At 37.1% G+C, this 22920-nt stretch overlaps 1 protein-coding gene across 1 annotated transcript in view; it reads left to right on the forward strand.

The window, feature by feature from the left end:
* gba3 (glucosidase, beta, acid 3) overlaps positions 1–11367 on the forward strand; it is a 31171-nt gene extending 19804 nt beyond the window's left edge. The window contains exons 4-5 of the mRNA XM_039751581.1: positions 6416–6539; positions 10926–11367. Of these exons, the coding sequence (XP_039607515.1) occupies positions 6416–6539; positions 10926–11131 (330 nt within the window). The 3' untranslated portion in view covers positions 11132–11367. The remainder of the gene's footprint in view (positions 1–6415; positions 6540–10925) is intronic.
* Positions 11368–22920: the final 11553 nt, after the last annotated feature.

A 22920-nucleotide genomic window follows, 5' to 3' on the forward strand; every position in this document is an offset into this window, starting at 1 on the left:
TTAAATTGAGAAAATGTATCATTTTAAGGGAAAAATATGTTGATTCAGAATTTCAAATCCCAAAAAAGTTGGGACGAGGCCATTTTCACCACTGTGTGGCATCTCCCCTTCTTACAACACTCAACAGACATCTGGGGACCGAGGAGACCAGTTTCTCAAGTTTAGAAATAGGAATGCTCTCCCATTCTTGTCTAATACAGGCCTCTAACTGTTCAATCGTCTTGGGCCTTCTTTGTCGCACCTTCCTCTTTATGATGTGCCAAATGTTCTTTATAGGTGAAAGATCTGAACTGCAGACTGGCCATTTCAGTACCCGGATCCTTCTCCTACGCAGCCATGATGTTGTGATTGATGCAGAATGTGGTCTGGCATTATCTTGTTGAAAAATGCAGGGTCTTCCCTGAAAGAGATGACGTCTGGATGGGAGCATATGTTGTTCTAGAACCTGAATATATTTTTCTGCATTGATGGTGCCTTTCCAGACATGCAAGCTGCCCATGCCACACGCACTCATGCAACTCCATACCATCAGAGATGCAGGCTTCTGAACTGAGCGTTGATAACAACTTGCGTTGTCCTTGTCCTCTTTGGTCTGGATGACATGGCGTCCCAGGATTTCCAAAAAGAATTGTGACTCGTCTAACCACAGAACAGTCTTCCATTTTGCCACACTCCATTTTAAATGATCCCTGGCCCAGTGACAACGCCTGAGCTTGTGGATCTTGCTTAGAAATGGCTTCTTCTTTGCACTGTAGAGTTTCAGCTGGCAACGGCGGATGGCACGGTGGATTGTGTTCACTGACAATGGTTTCTGGAAGTATTCCTGAACCCATTCTGTGATTTCCTTTACAGTAGCATTCCTGTTTGTGGTGCAGTATCGTTTAAGGGCCCGGAGATCACGGGCATCCAGTATGGTTTTACGGCCTTGACCCTTACGCACAGAGATTGTTCCAGATTCTCTGAATCTTTGGATGATGTTATGATGATAGATGCAAAGTCTTTGCAATTTTTCGCTGGGTAACACCTTTCTGATATTGCTCCACTATCTTTCTGCGCAACATTGTGGGAATTGGTGATCCTCTACCCATCTTGGCTTCTGAGAGACACTGCCACTCTGAGAAGCTCTTTTTATACCCAATCATGTTGCCAATTGACCTAATTAGTGTTTATTGGTCTCCCAGCTCTTCGTTATGCTCAAATTTACTTTTTCCAGCCTCTTATTGCTACTTGTCCCAACTTTTTTGGGATTTGTTGACACCGTGAAATTTTGAATCAACATATTTTTCCTTTAAAATGATACATTTACTCGGATTAAACGTTTGATCTGTCATCTACGTTCTATTACAAATAAAATATTGACATTTGCCATCTCCACATCATTGCATTCAGTTTTTATTCACAATTTGTTTAGTGTCCCAACTTTTTTGGAATCTGTTTTGTATATGACACTTTGCCGGTCAAGCTTATCACTCCATTAATCATTCACATATGATTCCCCATTTATAATAAAGTGACTTACATGTACAGCTGATTTAACTAGCCATATTAACAGATAACAAGATACTGTATTTTTTATTATCCATCAGTATCATTACTTCATTGTTGCACCTTTTTATATGTTTCTTCCACTTATCCTTCTTTTTGCTTTGACACCATTTTTAAAGCATAAGATTTTTATTTAAACCTCCCAAACATCAATTTATTCAGTTCTGGTTAGTGAATAGATTATATCTTATATCTCACTCCATAATGGCATTGTGCCATGGGAGTTGCCCTGAGCCTTGCTCCCATTCATGTTTATTATTTAAAAAAAAAAAAAAGCATGTCATGGTAGTGTAAGAATTTCCACAAGGATAACAGATCAGAAATAAGATTTGTCCATGTACTGACACCAAAAGAAAGTTTGATGTTTGTTTTATGTTTCTCCTCTTGGAAACCATATTCTTTCCTTTCAGTGAGGTAGCAACAAAACTAAGTCAGTTACAGAATAAGGTACCGTAAGTGATAGTGTCAGAATGACCAGATGTCATATACAGTGTCACACACGTTTGCACAGGTGGCAGCTAAAGGGCTTGAATAGGGACAATTCCTGTTATTGACCAGAGGTTAAGGAGGTGCACTGAATTTTTCTCTCAATCCTCTGTGACCATTCACGGGAAATTCCACGGGGTTCTGGCACCCATGACGACATCATTTCCTGCCCAGATGATGTCACCTCTGGTTCCGGTACCTGTGATGATGGCATTTCCTGCTCAGATGATGTCCCTTCGACTCCAGACCTTTAAAGCCACCATCATTGCCACATGTTGAGTTCTGTTTTGGACAATGAACCAGACATTACTCCACAAAAATTAACCCTTTTGTAGTCAGGGCATAATACACGGGTGGTTGCCCGAAACATTTTTATGTCTCTTGTCCATTCTTGTGACAACAGGTAGAAGGTCTGAGACATTGTTCATTGAAGTAAGCAGCTTAGCCCACTTCCTCCTGTCTGCCATTCTCTCTAGAGGGTCCAAACTAGTGATAAAACCATTGCCAGTTTTTCTGATTCCTTACTAAGTCTCTTCTCATGCCACTGCCCCAACACAATTTTCTATAAAACAGAACATGCATAAGGACCTGAGGATCCTCTGGAAATATGGTTGATGCTAGCTCCTCTTTTATATGACTTCTTAATTTGCCACCCAATCCAAATTTATGTCCAAGGTCACCCCTCAGCACTACTACTCTCTGAACTTCTATTTTCCATCTAAACTTAAACCATGCCTTTTCTAAAGTTTTGCTAATGTTAAGCTGTTGATAATCCAGCCTGTAGCACTCCAAAGATGCAGTCATCAGGCATCTATATTCCTTGTCTACCACTAGTCAAATAAAATACAATTAAATTAAACATTCATTATAGACTCCCAGTATCTATCTAGTGACATTTGTGAAATGAAAATATGTGTATAAATTCAAAGAAAAAAAAGACCATTGTGCGTATTGTTAGTGCTTTGGTTCAAGCCAAGCTTTAACATCATGATATCCACTTTGTAAAATACAGGAAGTTTGATTATTTGCAAGGTGCAAGTAGGCATTACTCACTGTCCATTTATCAATTTATCATCCATTTAGATCTTAAAAATTCATCAACTCATGAGCTACAGCTGAGATTGATAAAATCTATATATAAAATTAGAAGCTTATCTGCCAAACCAATCAGATCCACTTAATACTTAAATAGATGAAGTGAATTTACTTTCTATTTTATCTGCTTTAAAGTTGTAAATGTCAAAAAAAAAGTCAAAAATATAATTTTTAGTTTCACAGTCATGGGATACATTCGGTTGTCCTGGAAAATGTCACCTTTAAGTGAAGCTTAAATTATGCTTCATTTATTAATAATAACAAGGCATCTTCCCCAGCAGATTATTAATCATTCATTTTTTATTATGTTATATATTAGGGCTGGGACAGTATGTGCCATCGCCCTGCAGTTTACAGAGTGAATAAGATTTCAGTGCAATATTAAATTTAGAATTTGAAGCAATAGATAAGGATAAAATGTAGTGCAGACTGCTACTAAGTGGTATTGAAAAATATACCTTACCAATTTTAAACTGCATTCAGGTCAAATATTGCTTCTCTATTATTAAGAAAAATCCAAATGGATCATGAATGTAATTCAACTAAATAGTTAATTACACGTATAGATTCTTACCTTTTTAAACGGAATAATGAGAACCGTAGGTCTTTTAAACATCATTTGCATGTGACATGCACTAATAAATTATGTTTAGGTATGTACTTGAAGAAAAGAAGTAATAGAGCACTTCAGTCAGTATTGAGTGACACTGTCAAAAAGGCATGTCATTGATAATATGTACATAACAAACATGATTTATGAACGCTTTTTCTCCAAGTCTACTTAACCAATTCTTTCTTGCATCAATCAACACTACCATTTTTTATTTACATGTACTGTTTTGGTTTTCATTTGAACTGTTTTATAATCTTACCTACTCTCTCATTTCTGTCCTTTGTAGAGCACATTTTAGTAGAATGGGTTGTACCGGTGGATAGTATATCAAGAGGATAAAGTTAAGTGTTAAAGTTAAGTGCTACTGATTAAAGACATGCACATTTAGAAAAAGATAAAAAGCCAATTTTTACTCTGAAATTGAAAGTTGGGTCTGAACTGGCAGATAGTGAGAATGACTAAAGTTAATGGGTGTATGTTACCTCAGGAAGTCTTTAGTTCAGTGAAAAGGCTGGCATGCAAAGGTATCTGACCTTGAAATATATATTTTTGTGATCAAATTTTTATTTGAATAAAAAAGAACAAGAAAACAAGGCTCAAAATGAACAAGAGAAAATTTACAGTGGTATATACAGTACATCCCCCTTCACACCACCTTACATAGCCCAGGATAATACTCCCAAATCATGCTAATTGTGTGCCACATGTTCTGGATCATTTTAAAAAAGGGAATTCTGTGCTGTTTCACATCTTCAAAGAGTTCTTTAAGTCTCCTGATGATGAATGAAAATGAAAGCGAGTATATTCTAGCCAGGCTAGCATTGTATACTGTATAAGTTTAGATATTCTGTAGTCTGTTAAAACACTTTCTACAGAGAGAGAGCATTGAATTGAGAGTTGCAGTAATCCAGACAAGATGTACCTTAGCAAAGGGAGGACAAAGTACATTTGCTGCCACGATAAAGAGGCACCATTGGACTCTACTGAAATTGTTTCAGGTAATATTTTATTTTTGGCTACAAATGTTCATAGATGATGAAAGGTAATGGAAGAATTCAACATTCTGGAGAAAAAAAGACTGAAAAGTAGCTGTTTTGTTTTTTATTATAATTAGTTATAGGAAGTTAGCAAGCTTCCAATTATTGATATGATCAATGTAAAGATCAATCAATAAATTGAAATCTGTATGAAAAAAGAGGTTGTTCATTGAATTCAGAATGTCTAAAGTCTACTTACTCAAATAAATTTAAAACTGAATAAACAAGTTTAATCCTACAAATTAAAACCAGAGATTTTTTGATGGTGTCATGTTTACAGTTTACAAATTTGAAAATTTATGTTGACTGGTGTATTTTACAAATATTTGCATCTGTTTTGCAAAGTGTTCTTCACTTTCTCTTGATTTGTGGTTTTGGAAACATGCCTGCTCGTGACAAACTAAATTTCAATGCATACAGTAATTAAAGCAGAGAGAGAAGAGATCAAATGTCTGTAAAATGGCTAAAAGTATATGCAGATGTTGTTTCAAAAGTGACTTCATCAAATCTTTAATGATCTTGCTTGTCCTCTACATCATATAGTCTGCTTTAACAGTTTGATACAATATTTAATGAAGAATAAAAACAATACAAGAGATCACATATACCTTCAGTAATTAGGCAGTTCACTGATAAACAGTAGCTATATACATTTTTTTTCTTTTGTCTATTAATTTTTGTTATTAAATTCAAAAGAATGTGGTCAACTGAATTTCACATTCATGGATAATAAAGTTAACCTTAATTGTGATCTTGGTTTTACCTTAAAAGTTTTGAGATGTAAAGTGTACTCATTAAAATGTGACTTTTTTCTGTAAGAGTTATCAACATTCACTTAACAAGAGGTTATTTTCTTTAATCAATTAATCCTGTGTAAGCATGTCCAGTATATTGGAAGTGAAATAGATGAATTCATGTGTTTTGAAAACAACATCAGACAGGCCTAATTAATCTTTAGAGAAAACTGAATGCATGGATTTGAGCTAAATCCATTACTAAAACAAATGATTACCTTGCTTGAATAACTAGTAGAATTTGGGAACAATAATCATTTGTAAAGGACAGCCGGGTCCCATGCCTGGCAGGGACACTTCTACTGCTTATGTTCCGGGGGAGCCACCATGGGCAGTCCAGTACCTCCCCCGGGACACTTGGTGGCAGCCTCCATGGCTGACGGTGATTCCCCAACCACCCTCAGGGCTCCATGGGAGATGGAGTCCTCCACAGCCTGGTTGGGGGCTCGGATGGCCGCTAGGGAGAGCTGCATGGACTCAGCAGCCTGGCTGGACGTATCTTTAGCCCCACCCGGAGGTGCAATTAGGACCAGGTGGTCAAGCACCTGGAACACTTCTGGGTGGGTTATAAAAAGGGCCAGCCACCACCACTCGAGGAGCCAGGGTCGGGAGGAGGAGGACTACGCTTGTGGAGGAGTGGTGGTAGAGGAAGAAGAGTGTGTTGTGCTTTAGTGTTTGTGCTTTGGGACTGTGTATTGCCTGTGGGTCACGGGGAAGATGTGCACCCACGGGTGAAGAAAGAAATAAAGTGTTTTTATACGGGCCTCCGTGTCTTTCTGTGTCGGGTCAGGCACCTATATAGCGCCTTTGTTACATATTACATATTGATATTTTATTTCTTTTAGATCACATATAACAACCCAAAAATCTACATCACAGAAAATGGATTTGCTGAAAAGGATCCTCCATCTTTAGAAGATGATCAGCGGTGTGATTTCTACAAGGAGACTTTACTTGAGATTCTGAAAGGTACACATTAAAAAGTCTTCTTTGAACTAGCTAATGAATAGTGCACTACACTATAGAGAATAAAGGAGTTTCATTTTTCAACTAAGAATTTTTGTCACCACAATAAATGTCAGACATGAAGAGATACTACTTAGTGTTGCTGAGGCCTCACATGAGTCGTGACTTTGGGTGCTGACTTTCAGACCTCTCTGGTATTTTCTGTAGATAGTCAAGTTTGTGAAGAGATGCTGTAATGTAAAGGTTGCTTATCCAGCATCTACTTTCTCCATATTCATGTTTTTCTAAATAGATAGATAGATACTTTATCAATCCCAAGCAGAAATTCACATACTCCAGCAGCAGCATACTGATAAAAAAACAGTATTAAATTAAAGAGTGATAAAAATGCAGGTAAAACCGACAATAACTTTGTATAATGTTAACGTTTACCCCGGGTGGAACTGAAGAGTCACATAGTGTGGGGGAGGAACGATCTCCTCAGTCTGTTAGTGGAGCAGGACAGTGACAGCAGTCTGTTTCTGAAGCTGCTCCTCTGTCTGGAGATGATCCTCTTCAGTGGATGCAGTTGATTCTCCATGATTGACAGGACCCTGCTCAGCGCCCGTCGCTCTGCCGCAGATGTCAAACTGTCCAGCTCCATGCCTACCATAGAGCCTGCCTTCCTCACCAGTTTGTCCAGGTGTGAGACGTCCTCCTTCTTTATGCTGCCACCCCAGCACACCACTGCGTAGAAGAGGGCACTCGCCACAACCGTCTGATAGAGCATCTGCAGCATCTTTTTGCAGATGTTGAAGGATGCTAGTCTTCTAAGGAAGTATAGTCAGCTCTGTCCTCTCTTGCACAGAGCAACAGTATTGGCAGTCCAGTCCAATTTATCATCCAGCTGCACTCCCAGGTATTTATTTATAGGTGTAAGTGGTTTGAGTCGCACCATTTAACAAAGAAATGTTATGAATTATCATCCATATCTAAAACACCTTTGATAAAAAACACAATTGAAACTAAGTGACAAATACCAATTAAACAGAGTATCATTTTTGTCTGTGTGTAGTTTTGAAAAATTATAATAATTTGTTTTCTTACAGATTTTTTCTTTATATCCATTTTTTTTTTAATTTAAAATTTTGATCTCAATAGATTTTTCTCCACACTACACAATGGGTAGTCCATGGTGATATTCTAAAACTAGACCACTAAGATTTTTTCTGAAATTGTGCTATAATTAATTTCAAGTGTACTGTGTTCAGTTTATTTATCTATTAGTTTCCTTAAACCTGCTTAATCGATTTCACGGTTATGGAGAGCTGGAACCAATCCGCATAGCTCCCATCTTAAGACAGGAGAAAACAGTAGCATCCTCACACACACAACCCCAACCCGTATTCACATTCAAGTAACCAGTCAACCTAATCCTTACGTGTTTGTGAAGAGAGAGGAAAATGGAGTACCCAGGGTAGAAACCAATGCAGACATGTGGAAAATATGCATACTCCACACAGTCAAAGTTTACATTTTATGACTGAAATTTTTACTTTTCAGTAACAGAGTGGCCAGAAACTCAAGTATTGTTCCTCCAGATTATTATTTGGTTATGGCATTGCTCTCAAATTAGTGAGAATCACGTTTTATTTAAATGTCCTGCAGAGATAAGCTTAATAAAGAAGAAAAATTCAATTGAAATACAAAAAAAAAAAAATCAAGCTCCTGTCTATCAGATTATATCACAAATTAAAATATGTGAGTGAGAGAGTGTGATCCGGCTAACCAGGAGCAGCTTGCAGTGTCTCATGATTAACAAAGCCGACAAGCCAGGGTGAATGTGGAAATTCAAAACAGTTGAATAAGCACAATAAACTCACTTAAAAAAAAAAAAAAAAGAATCTGGCATAAATCTAATAATTACATTTTTTACATATTTGGCAAACAAAAAATAAGGCAGATTTCAAACAAGAAGGCAATATGAACCCAGTACTATTCTACAATGGCAACACAATCAACCTCTCTATATGTCATGTCTATTCCAGTACAAAATTTATGAGTTCAAAATTCCTCAACAGCCAGACCATTTAATGTCACTTTAATGGCTCAGCTCATGAGGTTTCTTTCAAAAAGATGCATGAGGTATATCACTCTAATGATATTGTAATGTCTCTCCTGCAGTTGCATGTCTAGCTGTGGAGAGTGGGAGACATGGCAGAGGTGAAGGCCATGGGAAAACATTTCTTCTTAAGTTATGAGGCACCTTTCTTGATACGTAATACAGTTGTGGGTTAAATTCAAGTGGATTGGTACCAAAAGAAGAGAACTTTAGACAAGGAGTATAAAGTAGTGTGACTCGAAAAGCCAGCAGCAGGGTATAGCTCATAAATAGAGTTAGAAATACACAAAATGATGGCAAATGTCTTTTATTTTTTTTGGAGGTTCCATCATGACCTAGACTATGGGTGGTGTCATGTTACAGCGCTAAGCAATAATAAACATCTGATCACATATATAGCATAACTTTAAAGAAAACACCAAAATCAGTTTCACACTAATTCTGAACTAATGTATGGAATAGCTAATGTTTCCCAAATCTACAAATACAAACAAACCTCAGTAAATTTCAGATCTTCTTATATAATGTGCTACCGTGGCTGTTCATTTGTCTGTCCAGGATTTTAAATCACCTGTAGCTCGCAAACCGTTTCACCTATTGACTTGAAATATGGTACACATATACTACGTGACGTCTACTATCCGCTTTCGGGGTGATGATTTTTATTACTCTGTTTATTTTTATTTTATTTTATTTTAGAATCAACTCTTGGCTGAGCGCAGCAGAGCGGCCGCGCGGCGCATGCGTATGGGTGCCATTCTCATTCCCTACCACCTTCACTAAAGTAATTGCAACACAAAAACTAACTTAATCAGTTTTAATGCGAAAAGATGCCAACGAAAGAAGAGAAGCAGCAGGACGCTAGGGTGGAGAAAAGAAGAGATGCTCAGGAAGCAGCAAGCGCATCAACCTCTGAGGAAACAAATGCTAAACGTACAGAGAGAGAGGATGAAAACTAGGAATGCTCAAGTCAAGTGTATTCACTGCACGTTATCATGCAGTACACCGTTACTGGTACCTTATAAAATGGCTTCTTCACAAACTTGATTTGAAAAGTTTTGTTATAAAAGTAGCCTTAAAGAGCTATTTTAAATTAAAATGCCCCAAGTAATCCCAGTTGGTTTATTGTTTCATGTATCATAGATTATTCTTTGGATTAGGTTTTTATATCTTGGCTATACCATCTCCAAGCTATGATTAAGCATTGTATATTTTTCAATTGCAAAAATGAAATGTCAGTTAATAAAAAGTATGTGCACATTTTGAGATAAATATGGTAGTATATGATAATTACATCTAATTCTTTCTAAAAACCCATGGTTAAATTTTTTCTCCAATTGTGTATATTCCCCTTGCTTGTTGTTACATGAGGGGAATCCCACTCAGAAATGAAGTTTATGTCCTGTATATATACTTGTTTCATATTTATAGGCATACTAGGGGGTTCGCCCCCTGCTCGCTTCGCTCACCAACCCCCCCCAGCCTGCGCTATGCTCCAGCAACTTCACGTCTCTGCCACTTGCGTTGTGAAGAAGGGGCTGAACGCACCTCAAGGAGACGCAGTTGCTCCTCCGAAACCCCCTCTTAAACGGTGATACAATGAGAAACAAATTGTTTTTTTTGTTTTTTTTTTTACTTCCTCTTTGCTCTATCAGCTGTTGGCTTGCTGCTGCTGCTGTGCCGCATGGCACTTTGAATATTTAAAAGTCTGTACAGCAGCTGTCCTACTCTTTGTCTTTTATTTTTGGCCCTAGGCATGGTTAAATCTCTTGGCACAGAGTTTCGTCTCACGGAACGCAAGTTCTTAATATTTTTTATTTTATCATTTAAAAATGGAATAAGAATCTGAAAATCTAACAACATCACGTTAAAGTTTTCTAAATTCTGAAAAGAATGATACTAAACATATATATGTAGGTTTTAAAATAAGCACAATTTAAAGCGTGTCAAAAAACATGACACAAAATCATTGCACTTTTAGGCTTAGGATTTTATATATAGAGAGCAGATTGTGTGGTGTTTTTATGTTCATCATTGGACTTTCATTTGTAATTACACATACTTCTGTGTTTTTATTTTGCATTTAATATGGTTGTGAATGTGTACTTGAACATGGAAGTGCACCAAATTAAAACTAAATATGAAGTTGTAACAGAATATTTTAGATTTCTTATTCGTAGACACGGTTAACTAAAAGCAATGTAAAATTAATTTGTGTAGTAAATGTTTGTTAAATTGAATTAGGGTTAAGACAAATATTTTAAATGGTTTTGCTTTTGTCATTTCAGCCATTCATGAAGATAAAGCTGATATCCGGGGTTACTTTGCTTGGTCCCTTCTGGATAATTTTGAATGGTCCTATGGGTACAGCATTCGATTTGGCCTGTTTCATGTTGACTTCAAAAATCCTGAGTTACCACGAGCGGTTTACAAGTCTGGAAAACAATATGCAAAGATTATTTCCCACAATGGGTTTATTTATACAAAGGAATAGTGATAAGGGTCATTCCTGCTTTTCAATATGAAATCTGTTAAAGATTACTTTTCTTTCTCAGCTGCTCGAAACACTTTCATGGTTGTGTCTATGTTTACATTTTGTAACTGAAGTCTGCTAAAAAATGAACATAGATTGTAGTATCCTTCAAGGTTATCAGATTTTTGCATCAACAGCAATAATTTACTTTATTTTGCTGTATGTCTTTACTTCATATATTTATATGTATACTGAAAGGTGATATATATACCCATATATACAGTATGTGTGTATATATATATATATATATATATATATGTGTGTGTGTGTGTGTATATATATACACACACACACACACATACTTTAACATACATTAAAGGTGTGTTGGTAACAATTACTGTTCATTGTTTTGTGAACAAAAAATAAAATAGTAATGAAAATATACCTTTAAGAAAAATATTGTAGCAGCTTTTTAAAAAGTTTTAAAGTTGTAGCTAGATGTACCATGACAGGGAGTTGCAATAACAAACAGTGGTCTGCAAAGTTATCTAGTCCCCACCACACAAACCCACCATACAAACCCACCATTTACAATTAGAAAAACTCAACCATATAAATAAAATTTATTATTATTAATTATAAAAACTGAAGTGAGAAATGTGCATTTGTATGAAGCATTAAGAATCTGTGCTTGATCAGGGGAAAATATGAGTTTTTGAGTAAAGAATACAAAATCTGTTTTAAGAGCCAATCTTAGAGAGTTAATGTTAAATTCGCACTATTGCCTGAACTACACTATGAAGCAAACTGAAAGCTGCAGAACTTTGGTAATTTGGGACAAAGGCAGTTACATTTGTATTTGGTCAGATGTGTTTAATTCTTTCCATGATGTGCTAATCACAAATCACTGAAATGAAAGTATCCAGTTTCTGCACAAACAGCATACAGTTTGAGTGTCATGTAGTAAAACTTAACTTTTGAGTTGGGAAATTAAATAAATGTCTAGTAGAGATCTAATATGGTTGTTAAGAAAAATAAAGAAAATTAATTTTGATCTGCCCCGTCTTAAGCATAAATAATCTGAAATGCATTAAATGTAAAGTAAATAAGTTTTTAATGTGGCAACAAACTTTTGGTGTGACTGCAAAAAATACTTCAAAATTGTAATGCCTATTTTTGTATTCAGATTTTATATATTTCAAAATGGTTATCATTAGCTTTAGTTTTCAGCCTGTAGGCATGTCCTTTTCTGGAATGTCAACTCCAATGTTTCCCATAGTGAAACTTCCTTTTCATACTCGGGTGCGTTCCATTCTCTTTAATACCATTCAAGGACGTTCCCAGGCTTCTACATGACTTATTTCCCTTTACTGTAGTCTTATTTTCAGTTATGGCTCCTAGCAGCTTGACACAGCTAAGTATATGTCCTAGGTATCTAATTTGACACTTTGTAATTAATGTCATTTCCTTTCCCATTTTTCTCAGTATTCTCTCATTACTCTTACTCGTTCTGTCCATCTTATTCTCTCCATTCTCACGTACTTCCAAAAATGTAATATTCTGCATTCCTTAGTTTCCTTTGCTCCATTAAGTGACTCACTCCACACTGGTGCTTTAACTATTTGCCTTTTCGGTTCTTTATTCAGTCCACTGTTGAGGGGGACTTTTCTGTTGTTGAATGTATCGCTGGCCATTGCAATTCTAACTTTAACTTCTTTCTTACAGTAGCCATCTTTTTTAATTATGTTCACACAATATTTAAACTGACACACTTGTTCCAGTAACTTTCCATTAACACTTATGTGCAATCCTTCAATTATATTCTTCCCTATCTTCACTACTTATATTTTTTTTATTTTAAATTTTGAAGTTCTCCACTTCTGTGTGAAGTGTGTCCCACAAAGTCTTTAACCTATTTTAAAAGGATATCTCCATTTAAATAAAGAACAAAACCAAGTGATATTTTTACTAAATGGGTATAAGAGCTTATCATTTACTGAGGTCTTGATGTCAGTAATTATTTGGAGCAGTGATTTTCATGGACTAGAGCCATAAAGAAAATACATTGGTGAGCAAATTTTGTTACTTGTTTCGGAGCATCGTAAAACAACTGGTCGAATTATCTACTTAAGCAAAGATCAGAAAGTCACTAATACGAAAAAGCTTAAATCTAAACGGCTAAAAATAAGGCAGAAATGCACCATGCTAAATGCACAGGCAATCTTGCCTTTCCTGTTTCATTCATTCTTCAATCACAGGAGTGCTGTATGCTTAATGATACCCAGAACTAAGTGCGTGCAGTCAGCAGCACATGGAAGATGCACTGAAGAATAGACGTGAGCCATACTTAACAAAATAATACCATAGCAGGATTAGTGAAATATAAAACCATACATTTAATATAAAGTAGCACTAATCTGCAACAAGTTGATACTTAGTGTGCTACTGCTTGCCTCTGGTCAAACCTTTGGTTATTCATCTTTGATGAGCTGTTCAATCTACTGGAGGGTTTTTACTGTGATAGAATGGGATTCTTTATGAAAGCTGTCTACATCCCTTAATATACAGTACACTGGAGACCAACTGTACTAAAAACGGTGCTTTAAACAAACATCATGAAAACGAGAACACATAATACAAACAAACGATGCAAAACCACAAATCTCCCCTCAACGCCTGCCTGAATATTTGCTCCTTTCATCTGATTTCTCATTTTATCCATAATGGCTAACACTCTGCAACACCCAAGTACCTCAATTCATCTGTTAAGTGAGATTGTTTGTCCACTTGCCTTTTATTCCAGTATCAAAAAACAATCCCTTTTCCCATCTTTGCTAACAACTCTACACTTAATAAGTCTCTGTTCATGAGGTAGATTTAAACTCCATTCCTGGGTCACTTCCTTGGAATGGCCTTCCACTGGTTCCAAGACACCAGGCTTGATCCCAGTATTATTATTTTTTTCCTTCACCCAGGGCTTGGAATTGTGTCCCCTCTAGCTTCCAAGAGATGTTGCCACCACCATCTTTATAGACCTATATACCCCTTAAACACTGTTAAGGTCTTTAGCCCCATTCAGATTTTCTCTTTCTCAAATTCCTCCTGGTGTCCCCTTCTGGGGCAAACAACACACATACTAGACATAATTTCCCTAACAGTCCTTGTGTGACTCTGTAGCCTACATTTTGATGGTGTCCTTGCTCATGGAAAGCTCTTGCCTTCTAGACACCCTCCTCACATTGTTTTCTCTGACCCTGCTCCTACTGCCACTTCTGGGGTGACTGCAGGCATCACTTCCATGGATATGAATGCTGTGTAGAAGCCTTGAGGCAATGTACCTAGAGATCTGTCTGGCAGTGCAGTGTGCTCCCACTTTTCACAGCCACAACTAACACTTAATTTAAAAGACTTACCTGCAGTTAACCTGTGCTTTTCAATAACCAGCAAGGGACTATAAACGACAGGAAGAAATTCCCTGATTTCCTCTAATGCAGTGTTTCTTAAACTTTTTTTTTGCAACCCAATCCTGCCCTCCATTTTGTCTTTGAGATCCAATTCATGATGACCGATCTGAGGTGGGATCCCCCTTGGAGAATCACTAATGAAAGTGATTGCTTTAACAGACCATGGCTAACAATCGCGATGAACTGCACAAGCAGTACACAACCCTTTGCCATTGAATACAACATAAAGTTATTCTACTGGGATAAAAAATAACCATCAGGGTCCGCAACTCTGTTAGTGTGTCTAGAACCTCGTCTTGGTATAGTAACATAATTAAAGTGTCCTGTGAGTGTTACATTGTGTCACAATTCCTTAACCTTATACTATAAATATAAATAATCAAAGATGTAGGTATCTCCAATTTGTTGTTTTTTTTATGGGAACAGGTCAAACATTTTATTTCAAGATTTTCACTTCCCTGCTCAACTGATTCCACAGTCCCTCTGTGAGAACTCTGCAATGCATCATAGCACAGGAAAATTATGATAATTCCAGCCAATTTCAAAAGTCATTAGTGACATTTTCATTAGGTTGTTACTCGAACTCGTTTCCTTACCTGAAAAATATAGGAACACGTGTCACAACCCATGAGCAACAAATTATATTCCAAATGTGGTCATGCATTCTATTCCTTCAATAATGGTAATGCTCGGCCAATGTAGACTGGCCAATGAAGATATGTATCATCAGATATTAGTTAGAACTGGCACACCCAGAAAAAACCCACTGACACAGGGATAATGTGATCTCATTAAAGTTACAACTGGATCAGCAGGACAAGGGAGAATGGAAAAGGCTTGGAATGGAAAAGTGACATGAACAGCCTTGTCAGCAATTCTAACAAGATAATGAAAAGTGCTTATCCTGAGATCAGTGGGCCTTCTGTTACTTTTGTGTATGGATCATTCCAGAGTTTGGGAAGCCTCAACCTCCTTCAGTATTTGTATGTATCTTGCATATGTTAAGAAAGCTTTCATCCAGTGATTTTAGTGTACACGGTGGTCCAGATCTAATTATGCTATAACTTAAGTTTACTACATAGAAAATTCACAAATGAATGGAGGACAAGTGGGACATTGCATGGAAAATCAGTAAATTAATTCAATGCAAGTCCATTTTAGTTTATTACAAGATATTTCAAATAATTCTTTTGTCTTGCATTGTTTTCCGGCATTGTATTAAAAGTTGCATAATTAGATCTGGACCACCCTATAGACTTTGAACTACATGAATGTAAAGTAGGATGGAGCTATGCAAATAGAAGATTTTAAAATGAACTTTAATCATAACTGAAAAGCCAATGTAATCTTTGGGGGCATTTTACAAACTCTGAACACAGTTGTTAACATTTCTTCCCTCCTTGAATCTAAAGCAGATGAAGCTGCCACTGACACACTCTGATGTTACTTCTGCCAGATTCCCAAAAGTCCAGTCTTTTCTGTTACATCCACTACTACTTAAAGAACCTCACCACCAGAAGCCGGTGTTTCATCATCGGCTTCAACAAAGGACTTTTGTGAGATGGAGATTTTCTTTTCTCTATCTAAGAAGTCAGTGATCCTCTGGACTTTTGTTCAATTTGCTGTGTATTGTAAATGGGGTTACCTTTACAAGTCCTCAACTCTTTTTCTATGCCCTTCTTTTTGTTGCAATGTCCACAATTTTAAAATTAGTGCATAACAAACACTTACTTTACAATAGCGATTTAGTCCAATTCAGAGGTTTTATTTGTCCCTTGCAGACCCAGGATGTTCGACTTTCCCTTTGCAAAACTGAACAGACTGCAATTTATTGTAACATTCTGCACTGCTATAACTGCACCTGATCTTCAATGGTATTCAACTACGATCTTGCATCCACAGAAGTAACAAACAGAACAAAGATAAAGAGTTGGGGCACCTCCTTGGCGAAACTCCTTAATAGCAAAAAACAAAAAGAATATAAGGTGATGAATTCAAGTTAAATGTGGCCACAGTCAGCTACTGTCAGTAATTGACAAGGTAGCGCTCTGAGCAGGACGTCCTTCTCCCTCAGTTGAGGGTCCAAAAATGAATGGCCTTTGTTCAGGCAACATTCCTTGTAGGGGCTGAGCTTCATGGGATGCAAAGGAAGTAAAGCCAATCATCAACACTATCAAGGGAAAGGGAAAACTAGTTTGCAACACACCTCCTTTTGGTTTGGAGTGGTACTGCTTACTTTGTCAGAGCCCTGACGGTGCCTCATAGCACTCGTGTTTCACACATTATATGAACAAGCAATTCAAATCATTTATTGAACACACTAAATTCTGATTTGAAATTTGTTTACCACACCAACACTAGTGCTGAAATCTTTATATTGTTCATGCAACAGATATTCCCCTTTGCAAGCAATGACCTGCAGACACATTGAGCCAGCAGGACTGGAACTGGAAACCATTAATATATAGACCAGTGGTGTTAAAGGTCCTTGGGGCCCTTGTGTTGACAGGATTTTATTCCAATCAGTTTCCTAATCATTGAGTCATTTTACCTTTAACTCACCTCATTATTTAATTAGCTGGTCTTTTTTGTTTTGTCTACATTTAAAAAAGAGCAAGAGGGTGAGATTTACTTTTATAAGAAATTTAAGAAATATTAATTATTTTTATCATAGCTCATAATTCTTGTTAAGGGGTATGGAAAGAAAAAAAAGACAGGTGTGCCACCCTGGTAAACAGATGGGGTTAAAGACCTGTTTAGTCTCATGTAGAGGTGCAGCAATTTTTGTTGATTTCCCTTTGTGCATTTGTATATTGTGTCATATCTTGTATCTAACCCTCTTTGTAACTATTTTTTTAAACAAAAAAAATACACATTTTTGTGTCTTTTGAGTGTGGAGGGCTGCAGGGAAGCCTCCCCCCACTACCGACATTATTTTTTTCCAAGTAAAATTATTTTTCTTATTTTTTCTACTGATTCAAATCTTATATTCACCATTGCATATATTCACACATTGACATATCAATTCAGTCAGAAGCAGCCTAGCAAGAGAGTGTGCTTAAGTATGCATTCAGCGTCCTCCACAGATAATCCGTTTTGTTATCTGACTAATCACTAATGCTTATATTCTTGTCACTCACTATGACCAGGAAGCTAAATACAGCTTGGGAGATTTCTGGTCAATAAAGCAAATAAAAATGCATTGTTTGGAAATTGTTACTGCGGGAGGAAAGTAATCCCAAGAAATGAAATCAATTTTGTAACTATTCAGTTAAATGGCCTCAGTGGGCAAGCAAAATATCAAAAGAAAATGGTAACCGCTCAAGTCAGAAGAAAGAGCAATTATAGGAGAACAAAGCATTAATAACATGTCTTTTATTGTTCTGTTAAGATTGCCTAATGTGAAAAAGGAAGACCAATCACAGTGGATACTGATACAACTGCAGTAGACTAAGCTTGGCAGATAAAAGACCATGAAGATGTTAGAAAAATGTAGCTTAATAAGCTGGAAAAGTGCAAAAACAGCTGGTCAGTGTGTTTAGCTGCAGAGTGAATACTCATGGACTATGTATGGGGAATGCTTTAATTCTTTGAAGTGGCAGATTTCAGGTAAACTGCTGAAGCCTGAAACACTGGGCAGGAGTGAAGTTTGTTCTGGGAAAGCTGGAAAGCAATGCAGGACCTTGAAATGTTTTGTGCAGCCAGGGTGTTTGCAGCTTAGCGCAGCTTCTGATTTCCATTGTAATGTAACCTTGACTTGTGCTCTGAGAATCTGCCTGCTCTTCTAGCAGAAGTAAAAAAGGTGCTCAGTTTGGGTGAAAAGTGAGGACAGTGGCTGCCTTTCATTAGAGCTTTCTTCAGGAAGATTCTCAGTTCAGTTCTTAGTTTAGTTTTAATTCAGTTGGTGTTATGTTGCCTTTCTGCTACAGACATTTAAATGGAGCTTACTATTTGCTTAGCTGCTGGATGCTTTCTAAGGAGCTCTGTCTCTGGCAAGAAATCTTTCTTTTGACTTTTTGATTAAGGATATATAATCTATAATTTAAGGAACTGCCTGGGAAATGTCATCTGGGACTAAATGAAGACTGGATGAATCCACCTAGGTTGTAAATTCTTTTACTGCTTATATTTGCTGCTATTGATTATTACGAAGCTTAAACTCAATGTTTGTGTCTGATTATTGATTACAAGCGGAACTGAGTGCTGATTGTTCATTCCTTGTCTAGATGTGGACTCTAAAGGGCACACAAATCATTTGTGAAGTCCTCCATTGATGATAAACAGGGTTGAAGTAAATGAATGAAAATAAAAGACAGTTCCAGTCAGCGAGTAGCCTGCTATTTCCCCAGTGTTGAATATGCAGGGTACAATAAGGACAGTGAGACAGGTAAGAAGTTACAGATAATGATTGCATAGCTAGTTTTGACATTTCTTCCTATTCCCAAATTAGAACCTAAGCGGTTATATTGGTTCCTTTCATGTCGGGTGCACATAACTGGTGATCTTATCTATACTAATAAAAGGCAAAGCCCTCACTCACTCATTCACTCACTCACTCACTCACTCACTGACTGACTCATCACTAATTCTCCAACTTCCCGTGTAGGTAGAAGGCTGAAATTTGGCAGGCTCATTCCTTACAGCTTACTTACAAAAATTGGGCAGGTTTCATTTCGAAATTCTACGCCTAATGGTCATAACTGGAAGGTATTTTTCTCCATTAACTGTAATAGAGTTGAGCTGGAAAGACGTGGGGGGCGGAGTTTCGTGACATCATCACGCCTCCCACGTAATCACGTGAACTGACTGTCAACGCAGTGCGTAGAAAACCAGGAAGACCTCCAAAAAGCGCTTAAGAAAACATGCATTATATAATTGAGAAGGCAGCGAAACAATAAGAAGCAAGCGAGTGACATATAGTACCATATTCATGAGTGCTGCTACCTCGGAAAGAAAGCAAGGTGTAAACCTAAACTTTAAATTAAGTTCATAGACAGGCTACCGCTGGCGTTTCACATGCCCACAGGTAATGCGGGATACAAGTTTAATGAGAGGACGAGGATATAAGCGAGTTTTGATCACTTTGTAACTAAGTTAAAATTGTAGGTGAAGGGGTGTGCTTATGCAAATTCCGAGACTGTGTTTGTGGGGGATTGACAGTTAAGGCGGGTGGGGGAGTCACGTCATCATCTCCCTCCCATTCATCTCATTTCGCTCTGAGCTGAGCTCCGCGGCTAACGCCATCTTCCGAAGCAACTTCGTCAGACTGCCACCAAATACTCACAGAAAAATCCACAAGTTAATACACACGCTGTCTCTAGAGTTTCTCCACACTGAATCCTCCTGGCACTACTTACAAAAGGTCACATTGACAATCGTGTTAACGTTATTTTTAAAATCTTTCCTTTTCTTAGCACAAGCACAGCTGAGAAGCTTCGATGCATGTGCTCCATAACGCGTTAAAAAATAATGCATTTAATCACACTTTGCATTACAAGCAAAGGGAGCTTTTGTCAATGCATGATTTCCTGGTACACCGATTACATTGATCAGCGCATCCCGATTCATTTTACCCTCGCACCACCTTAGTTTGAGAAGAAGTATGAAAAAATATGAGGTTAACACAGAAAAACAGATCACCAATTCAAGCTTTATGAATAATCGATTCGCCATCAATAATTGTTTTGGTAAAGCCATCCTCCTTCCATTTTATAATTTTTCCGCCACTAGCCATGATTAAATGAACGGTAAAAAAGTAAGAGCGAAGCGAGGGTGCCTTATTTAGGCAGGCATATATATGACAGCAACACTCATGACAATGTCAATCATGTTACGTTATTATTAAAATGTTTCCTTTTCTTTTTCATTACTTCTTTAACACACTACTTCTCCGCTGCGAGGCGCAGGTATTTTGAATGACCTCCAAAGAGCTCTGAGACTTTTGATATCATGAACGTGTCTGCAAAAACTGAGGTCTCCTGCCCAGCAAAAGTTGAGCAGCCAGCGCGCGTGCATAGCTGTGCCGGCCTTTGAGACGCTGACTGCGCTTCTGCCTTAAGTCAAAGTGAGCACTTTTAATTTTTTTCATCCTCCCCCTGCGCTATAGCCCAGACAAGTGCAAACACGGGACCCCTTTTCTACACCACGGAAAAATAATATTAAGGCGATTCACACTTTCTTTTGCACGTATACGATTATGAGGTCCTCAGCTTGGATTATGAAGACACGCACAGGAGTGGAGGACTGACAGTGCCATCACATTCGATTAATGGCGGGGACGTCTCACCAGTCTACACAAGACCCACCGCGACTGTCCCTAAAAGGCGATCATAACGTCAGCGAACACATCTCTCTATACTATATAAAAGAAAAAGGCAACTTTCCTTTCTTTACACCTTTTTTCCTTTTATCCCAAACCAAAGCCTTTCTCTCTTAACACTGCAGAGGACACAAAACTAATTTTCTTTAAATGCCGGTAAGGCACATTACCAGAGGCACAAATTTGAACGTTCACATTGAAAATGTAATTTCAATCTACTGTACCTGTACTACTTAAAACGTTAATGTTTTACTGTTTAATAACTTATAGACTATAATTTATTATTTTTCCCTTGCACTCAGTGACCAAACCTATACACACACATATAGACACATACAAACATACACACACACATACATACATACATACACACACACATATATATAATTTGTGTGTGTGTATGTATGTATGTGTGTGTATATATGATATAGATAGGTATGTATGTATATATATATATATATATATGTGTGTGTATTTATATATGTGTGTATATGTAGATATGTGTGTATATGTAGATATGTATATAGATATGTAGATATGAAGATATGTATGTGTATGTATGTGTGTGTGTGTGTGTGTGTGTGTATATATATATGACAGCAGCAATCCAAGCTGTTAGAAAACAGTAAAAAGGAGGCGTGTCAGACGTTGTGGTACATTTTCTGATGCAGCTACCGAAAACAACTTTGTGACGCTGCCGGCAAATACACAAAACAATTACTTTGACAATCATGTTACATTATTTTTAAAATGTTTCCTTTTCTTTTTCATAACTTCTTTAACACATGACATCGCTGCGAAGCGCGGGTATTTTGCTATATATATATATCACAGTGACACTCATAACAATGACAAAACAATTACATTGACAATCATGTTACGTTATTTTCAAAATGTTTCCTTTTCTTTCTCTTTCCTTCTTTCACACACTACTTCTCCGCTGCCAAGCGCGGGTATATATATATATATAGATAGATAGATAGATATGAGAACAACACTCATATCAATGACAAAACAATTACATTAATCATGTTACGTTATTTTAAAAAATTTTCCTTTTCTTTTTCGTATCTTCTTTAACACACTACTTCTCTGCTGCGAAGCGCGGGTATTCTGCTAGTAACACAATAAAACAGACCACTTGTTATATGTTACAGTAAATAAGCATGTCTAGGTAACTCATGACAAATAAGTGAACTTTTCTGGCTTGTTGTAAGCAGAGCTTGGGGAGTAGGGATGGGGCTACATCTGCTTCATGTAGGAAAGCCAGGTAGACATATGATAGTATGATCAACTGCTAACATATATATGAATGTTGAGTGAAGTACTGTATAAATAAGTTATCTCTAGTGAAATCAAAATAGCAGCTATAAAATGAGTGTGTTAAAAGGATGATCTGTCAATAAACCAAATGAAAAAATACAAAATGTTTTTGATTGTTTAGCTAGTAGTGAGGTAAGAGTAGGATTTCAAGTACCTTCAAATTTTACTTAATGTGATTTTAGAAAAACTACGTGAATAGAATTGGCGATCTTGTTGGGCTAAATAACCCATTCTCATCACAATAGGTCTAACGTTTTAATTATTAATATAAACTATTTACAACAAAAAAGTAAGAATTAATAAACATTTAAATTATACTGGGTTAGGTGGCCGGGAAGAGCCACCTCTAGAATGATATACTCTAATACATCTATCCAGCCAACGTATCTATTTCACAGTTACACGGAGCTGATATCTATCCTGGCATCACTGGTTGAAAATCAGGAATAAATATGGATGTTAGTCACAGGGCACACTTATAAACATATTCACTCACTCATGTCTGTGCAATTAATAATAGCCACTTAACATGCACTTTGTTGGGATAAGAGAGAAAAAGCATGCAGACATAGGAATACAGTGGAAATGCCATCTAGACAGAAGCCTCTGTCTAACATATTAGAGCAGACAAAAAGCAGAGCACTTACAGACAGTGTTAGGCCAGCTACCTGAATTGATAGTGATTGTTCCAGAAGGAAACAATC

This window comes from Polypterus senegalus, chromosome 4, assembly GCF_016835505.1.
Source record: "Polypterus senegalus isolate Bchr_013 chromosome 4, ASM1683550v1, whole genome shotgun sequence".
NCBI lineage: Eukaryota > Metazoa > Chordata > Cladistia > Polypteriformes > Polypteridae > Polypterus > Polypterus senegalus.